Source organism: Haliotis rubra, unplaced genomic scaffold (assembly GCF_003918875.1).
Source record: "Haliotis rubra isolate DU_JTF1 unplaced genomic scaffold, ASM391887v1 Scf29, whole genome shotgun sequence".
Lineage (NCBI taxonomy): Eukaryota > Metazoa > Mollusca > Gastropoda > Lepetellida > Haliotidae > Haliotis > Haliotis rubra.
Window position 1 is genome coordinate 2,574,538 of NW_025766957.1, and position 8,357 is coordinate 2,582,894.

The following is an 8,357-nucleotide window of genomic DNA, read 5'->3' on the forward strand; positions in this document are numbered from 1 at the left end:
ACTGATTACATTTGTTTCATATTTCGCACTATAGTCTGAGCGATAATGGGCCGTGTTATGTTACATGTGTCTAAAAACTGTCTAGTGGACATACAAAACTCATTTTTACATAAAGACACAACAGATGTCTGACTCATCACATACTTCTGATCACCAATTCATTGTAGACACATACATCATTTTCCATTCAATTAGTTATAACGTTTTGCGATACTTAACATAAGAAAACGGTAGACACATTAACCATCTTTCATTTATTTATTTGTAGCATTTGTCGATGCGTAACTTAAGATAAAGGTTAAACCTTTTCGCATACAAGAATACTTCTTTGCGATAGTTAAGTAAATGTTCAGGCATAATTTATAAGCGAGCTTCTTGAACATCGCTTTGAACCTTATTTCAGTTATATCATTACGTGTCAGCATGATGAGGCAGGTAAGTGAGTGAGTGAGTTTAGTTTTACGCCGCACTCAGCAATATTCCAGCTATATGGCGGCGGTCTAGAAATAATCGAATCTGGACCAGACGTTCCAGTGATCAACAGCATGAGCATCGATCGAAGCAATTGGGATACGATGACTTGTGTCAACCAAGTCAGCGAGCCTGACCACCCGATCCCGTTAGTCACCTCTTACGACAAGCAGGGGTTACTGAAGACCAATTCTAACCCGGGTCTTCACGGGCAAGAGAGGCAAGCCTGAAATGATGCAGGTCATAGATTTGGTTGATACCCAAGAGCAATAAAGGCTCGTGTAATAAAGGCAGCTTATTAATTTTGTATACTTCACGCGGACCTGACATTACAATTACACACTTTCTTATCTTTTGACCAAAAGACCATCTCAACCAACCGGTTACCAGTTTGCTGTTTTGTACACAGAGGAACATTTTCAACAAAACAATCGCCAAAATACCAAACAAAACATGTAGAAACTTGCATTCTTTACCTTTTATTTTACAACTCAAATACATTCATCTATATAACAACATGGTCATATCACTGCTCATCAATATTTTTAAATCAAGTTCATACTAGCACAGAAATGAATGTGTTTTTCAACTCTTGCTAATGATAACAGCGTAATAAAGATTACAAGAATTAAAAACTTCAACAAGGAACTCTCGATGTTCGGCCAGTTGATTCTGTTGTAAGTTCTTGTGATCTCCTTGCTGTTAGTATTACAACAATGTTTTTTTCTTCTCATACCCTTAGCAACCGCTGAGCAACATACATTTAAGAAGCCATATTTTTACTTTCTTCAGACATTTTATGGTTTCAGTGTCCTTCTGCTGCTCGACATTAAGCGCTAATTGCTTTTTTCTGCCGGAGATACATAGTCACTCTGGAACAATAATTCAGGAAAGCACAATGTATGAAACAAACATGGTTCATTATGCTTAATGTCTGTCTGGAAGTATGGAGGTTTACAATACTTAATTTCGCCCACGTTATAAATGCAAAACTGTTTAAAGCAAAAGCTGCACCAAGAATACAACTTCAGACAAACATTTGTCTGATGGTCATCACATTTTATAACATGTGCTTATCGAAGCATGTTTTAAAATGGCACATCCTAGGAAGATAAAAAACACAACCGAAAGCAACAAGACTTTAACAATGGCGACACACATCGCATAAATCTCCTTAGTATATTTGTGAACCTCTGATAGAGACTAGTTAATAGCATTTTAATGAGAGGTCTCGGGTGATTTTGTCTTTCAGTTTCTGATATACCTCTTTGGTTATTTTCATTTAATGACTTTAAATGGAAATGAAATATCTTTATTACAATATACATACAAAAGTCTAAACGTCGGTACAATAATTCTCTTATAATATTACGAAACGATTGTGTTAAGAATTTTAGTAGTTTTACAGATTTTTAAAGTTAGGACTTTTCTATTCCATTTTATCTGACTTCAGAGTCGTCGTCATTCGTCAAATACGTTCCCCCATAAATATACATCCAAGAAACAACATGTACATATTATGCATATATATTATATAGGTGATGCAACTGTACAAGTTGAAATCGCGGGACTATATACAGAATTATTTTCGCCAAGGGGATACATTGTCATATTATCGAGGAAGACGTCCTCCTCTTTAATCCCGACATCTGAGGACATAATTTGTATAATATTTACACTATACATACAGAGTAAGCCCCCAAGTACTTCTTTCATAATAAATTTTGCGGTGCATGAACTGTTGGCATAAATAATCTTGTAAGGGACATTAGGTTTATCAGCGAGAAGTATTTACGGTGTAATTGGGGATATATTTAGCTAGTGATTATCATTCCTGGCTGGCAAAATGATATCTGTTCCTAATGGCCTGTGGGAAATGTACGTTCAGAGGCTTTTCAGTCTTATCTCAAACCACTGACGATGAAGTGTAGCTGTAAGAGGAAACTCTACACACTTTCAATAGATGTTTTGTGTCCACCTCGGACGCTGGAGGCATAAATCAGATAAATCGTATTCACGTTCCGCACGCATGTCTGCTGCTTTTACACTGCAATAAAGTTTCACAACAGAGTGGTTTTCTGTTCTGGGGATTCATTACAAATAAATGTTAAAGCGTCCCCTGTCTCAAGATCAGTTCCAGAGCAGCACGACTCTTCAACAACGATTACGTCTTCTTTCGAGACAGCATGCTTTTGGATACGTCTCTGAGCATACAAATACAATAAGGGAGTGATCAACATGTAGACGTAAGAGCAACCGTACGCCAACACATCTCTGTGCTGAAAGGCAATTCTGCCATCTGCAAAGTCTTCGCAGAAATTTATGATGTGCGTAGGAAGCCAACCAAGCAGCATGACAGATGAAATCCCAGCCAGCACCTTGGCAACATTTTGACGCTGAATGACGTTTTGTCCACGTAACGCCTGCTTTCGAAGGTCTTTCAACACACGGATACAACAGGCAAACTGAACCATGAGCGGCACACAGAAGAGGGCGAGGAACATGACAGTAGTATCCACCTGGCGGTAGATAAGGGGTCCAAGCTTTCGGGAACAGAAACGCCGCTCGTCTACGATGTGCCACAGGGTAATCACGTTGTAGAGAAATACACGAGGAACCATGACAACACATGCCAACATCCACAATGAAGCTGTTATCACCTTAGTAATGCGATGGTTCCTGAAAATAAGATGAAATGTTCTTGTAGATATAACAGAAATTGCACAGGTGACGATGCCGGTTGTTCGTAATAATGTGATATTTACTCGTGTACGAAAACGTCTATAACACTACTTTTTTGCCCTTTCCGAACTATCACATATCTTTTGTAATATCTACACATGGCACTGACCTCGTATTTGGATACATCTATTGAATGCCTCAATTGCCTGCTATAGTTAGTTTAAGTATATAGTTCTTCGTGCTGGTCGTAAATGATTGGTTCTTTTGTTGCAAAGAAGCAGTGGAAGCAGGCATGCTAGTCTTATCGTTGAACGATTATAAAACATGTATGCCATGAAATAAGCAATTTCTGTTTCTGTATTTCTGTATGTCACCTATAAACGAAAACGGATATGTTTCTTGATACAGTGTGCAGAATTGCTTGTGTATGTGGTAACATGTAGCTGGTAATAAGTTTTACATATATACGTGCGCCAGTGCGTATGAATATATACATTGCAAAGGCAAATAATGTGATTTAATATCTACTCTACTGTGAGTTTTGTTTTAAAAACATATAATGTAAAGGTTCTTTTAATTATATTTTGGAGATTGAAAGATTAGATTGCCTTGACGAGATGAAGATGAACTTGTAGCGTAAACATTTAAGGTTCAGAAAGTTCACACTAATTGGAGTCCAAAGGGAATCTGTTCAAATGGGAGCATCAGCAATGTCAGCAGGTGCATTTAAAATAGATATGCTGAATCAAGTTAGGTGTCCTTGATTCCGCTTGTTTATTCCAAATATGTGGTCTATTCAAATGAATCCATCGCAATTCCGAGTTTGCTGTGATGATGTAAATTGTGCGACATTTAAAAATAATCATATTTAGAAAACGTGAGCATGTTTCATTCCACTCTTAATCAAAGTTAAAGAGAAAAGCACAATAGCAACCGTAAAATTAAACTTGAAAAGGATGAAAATGATATAGTAGCATCATAATTACAACTATCATTGGAATAAAAAGTGATCCTACAACCATCCAAAGGTATGCAACTAGTTGCTAGGACGTATGATACGAACGTTAGCATTTGTTTTGTAGCGTGATAACTAGTCATATAGCCACGCAATAAATGTCGTATATTCATCTTTTACATTGTGTTTTTTTTGTATACAGATGTGTTTTACATGGAACTTTAAATAAATATGCGAATATCGGGAATGAAATGTCAAGACATGTGCCAAATAAATTATATCATGTAAAATATCCCATGAGATTTTTCTGTTTACTACATAAAATGTGAATTGTCTTTTTTATAGAAATTCTGTAATGGTTGGAACATGTTGCTGTGAAAAGATAATGGGGCAATGATGTTTTTAGTTGCAGCAACGTGGTAGGAGAAACATTTACATGAAATATCCCCTTGCTCCGCGTTCACAAACAAGTTAGCTATTACCCTGTATGTGACAGCGCATACCTTTTAAGTGTTTTATCACCCTGAACAGGGCTGGATTCCAAGGTGTGATGCAGACAAGCCGCTGTGACAGATAAAATGGCGGCTGCGACGCACACTGTCATGCCATAGTTGACAGATTTACCTGCAAGACAGAAACCATTCAAGAGTAATGATATTATTTTCACAAAAGGATATTTTTCTTCCAATATGCATATGTGAAGGGTAATAGAAGTATACATGCCTCCTAAAACATCGGGCAGAATTATCAACTTTCTATGATGGGAGTGGTGTACGTTCGTTTTGGCAAGCCATGTTCCTATATAACGTTTTCTGCCTCCATTACAGAAAGCCACACAAATTCAAATATGACTTTCGAAATATATTTTTCTCGATTGGTTAGTCATATATCAAGTATAAATAGACACTAAAGAAGTTTTTGTTTCCGAAAGCAATTTGAAAAACGTGAAATAAGTCCCAGATTTATGTCTATGTTTTCAGTCATATCTCTGCGCAGTTTAAAAACTCGTTCGGAATATGTTAAATGAGAGCGCAGTTTCAACATTGGTTTAGGATTTCTAAAATTTGCATATTGCATGAAAGAACAGACATACTTTTAAAAGTTTATGTTAAAACTGTGATTAAAATATATATTATGATGTTAGTTAACCATCTCATTGTGTTTTAACAAGAAATCAATATTTGAACAATAATTTACGTCCCTTAAAATGTGCAGAATATCAGTTTCCGCTTCGTGTTTATTGATGTTTCTTCGGGTATAGGCTGTTTGAAACTTAATCTTCATAACTCAAAACTACATCCACCAAACAACAAATGTATCTAAAAGATTCAGAAAACTTTAGTATATTTATCATTCAATGGAATCTCGCGGTGATACAAATAAAAGCAACAAAAATGTTTCCATATGAATAAGAAAGCGTCGATCGTTGGATTCCAACCTTACCATGAGCAAGTGTTTCTGAATCACAATGATAAAAACATAAGCATCTTAAACACAGCTCAAGCACAACTGCACCATCTGTTTGCATCATACTCGTCTGTATTATTTGTCTTGAATAGAACTCTCTAATACTTTTTTCATACGCACAGTCCGAATACTAAAAGAAATATGAGTAATAACGAATGTTAAAGTACTTATAGGTATTTTCACTTCATTTTATAAATGGTATATACATGCATTTGATAAGACTGCTAAGACACTTACATGCAAAGCCTCCGAATACCCAATCCGTTATTCCATATGCAATAGCAATGATTGGGACAAAAACAGATAAAAATACGATGTTTCCTATGAAGTGGCTAGCAAAATATGTGTCACTTGCACTTGCAATTTTCCTTCTTCTATAGATAAAAGTCAAAGCAGCGGAATTTGTAATGACTCCTCCAATGACTATAAGAAGATAGAGTACAGGAACAATGATAGTTTCAGGTAAATGATCAACAGGAGGCATCTCTCCATCGTCGTACAAAACATAACCATCCACATCTGTCAAATTTTCAATAGAAACATTGGGAAGAAGAAAGATTCCGCTATAGTCAAAGAAGGTCTCCATGCTTCCAGAGTATCCCTTTGTCAACAAGTGCACACTATTTCAGCATTGTGAAAGTTCAACCAAACATCCAGGTAAAAGTCCACACCATCTTCAAGTCTCTTTTACCACTGTGAACATGGTGTCAGTCCACATCACCTTACCCTTGGATACTTATGATGTAAGGAAAATTCAGGAATATCTTCCCGGCTTTTTTGACTGTCCTCTTAGCAGCGATTGGTCCGCCTCATGAATGAGAAGGATTATATACCCCTCATTAACTTGAATACCTACAACATCCAATGAATTCAGGTCCCAGTGTTTATTTACAACCGAAAGGAATGTGCTTCCGGCATGAGATCCAGTAAACACACACACACACAGACAGATGTGACTCCCCCTTGCCTTCTGCCGGAGATTCACCTCTGAACCGTGGTGCCAATGAGTTAAGGTCACTGCCCGATTCGGGTGACCCGAAATTCCTCAGCGTGCCATGTAAACCTGTTCTGGCCTGGGCTATGTAACTATTTCTCCTATAACTGCTTTCTCTGACAAACGTTCTGTATTGTGCAATTAAAGCTGTACTTAATGAGACGAATTTTTAACATTGATATGCAATGTCGTCAGGAGATGCCTTTATGGGGACATGTGAACGAGATAAGATATTTTCGTCTTAGCTGGCGAAACATAAATGCGTGTTGTGGATGGCAAACGGTTTTCAACCTTGTTTCTAGTTTCTAGTAGGAAGTATCTGGTGATAAAAAGTCCCTGATAGTGTTTTACTTCTCAACCTTCCAATGACCCAACAAGACATTAATCATCCAGTTTTCTCTTTCACATAGGAACATGAAAAACACCGGCAATGAAGCTATAATACAATTAAACACTTATTGAATATTTTACTAAACAAACGTTGGTATCCATATGACTTTTCGTAAGCATCTACACAGTAGAAAGACATTAAAGAGAAAAATGAAAAAGATAATTATTTACTGCAAAAGGAGTTGCAATGTTGTCATGGAAAATAGACAATAACGAATTCAAAGGCACAAATGATAAATTTAAATAGTATGTAAACCTTTAGTCTTAGATGTACAGAAAGTGTATGAATTATACATTATGTATAATTACAAAACTTGTGTCGATATATATCTGTTCCCAATTGTGCTTGACCGGGCAAACGTTTTGGTCAGTTTACAATAATAACATGAATAGTACTAAAGTTTTGTGCCTGACATGAGACAGGCCACAGTCATTTATCCTACCCCATCGGTCATTTTTAAAGCAGTGATCCGCAAAAGCACGTTACCAGTCTCGCGCGATTATCAACAACACAGATTATATTATAGAGTGCGATGCACGCTTGAAAACGCAACTCGGAATGTTAAGTGTCTATTCAAGTAGGAATGTAACACGCATTAAATGCTAAAGTGAAGTATGTTCTCAATATAACTAAGTAGATGTGACACCCTCGCAGGCTCCTATGACACTTTAGGAGAGCAATAACGATAGTCTTAGCTGTGCTTCGTAGGAGAGGCCGGCGACGAGGGTTTACACCTTATCGAAAAGGCTAAACATACGTCTAAGGAATGCGTGAAACTACAAGAATGTTTAACAACAAACTTCTTGACAGTACCCTATCGTATCCGATAAATAGTGTAAATATCGTTTATATGATAATTGTTTTTGTTGTGATGATACTGTAGAATGTTAATTTTTATATATTTATCTTTCATGATTCCAGATAAAAACAACAACAACAACAACAACAAACCTCACAAGGGTATGTTAAACGTTGCAGCTTCAGAAACAGACTTTTTATTCTGATGGAGACTACACTTGACATGGGTGCCAAATCTTCAAATGTGCGGGACTGAGCGGGAAGAGTTTCCTTCCCTCTCTCAAGACATTCTATGATGACAACAACAACTATTCCCTCTGTATTTCTTCATATCACTACATTAGGCATGACATATGGTGAGTCCAGATACCTTTGTGTAAGTAATGTGGACGTCTGGTGCTTACTATGTTTTCTGAACATGTAATTATGATAAAGACATTTGATCATTGACACACTGTACGTATATGATGTACAATCTGCATAATGAAGAAATGACAAGCACGTTATATATTTGATATGTAAAGACGTTTACATGTTATAGGAATCAGTTATTAAACTAACTTAATAAAGTAGGATAAATAGGAGAAAATAGACTTTCT

The 8,357-nt window shown here is 36.7% G+C and overlaps 1 protein-coding gene across 1 annotated transcript; it reads right to left on the reverse strand.

Annotated features, from left to right (window-relative positions):
• Positions 1-934: 934 nt before the first annotated feature.
• On the reverse strand, positions 935-6,356 carry LOC124281839 (galanin receptor type 1-like). Its single transcript, XM_046717833.1, has 3 exons — positions 5,813-6,356; positions 4,612-4,732; positions 935-3,150 (listed from the first exon to the last, which is right to left on the reverse strand). The coding sequence occupies exons 1-3, from the start codon at positions 6,159-6,161 to the stop codon at positions 2,532-2,534; spliced, it is 1,089 nt and encodes a 362-aa protein (XP_046573789.1). The 5' UTR covers positions 6,162-6,356; the 3' UTR covers positions 935-2,531.
• Between the last annotated feature and the right edge of the window lie 2,001 nt (positions 6,357-8,357).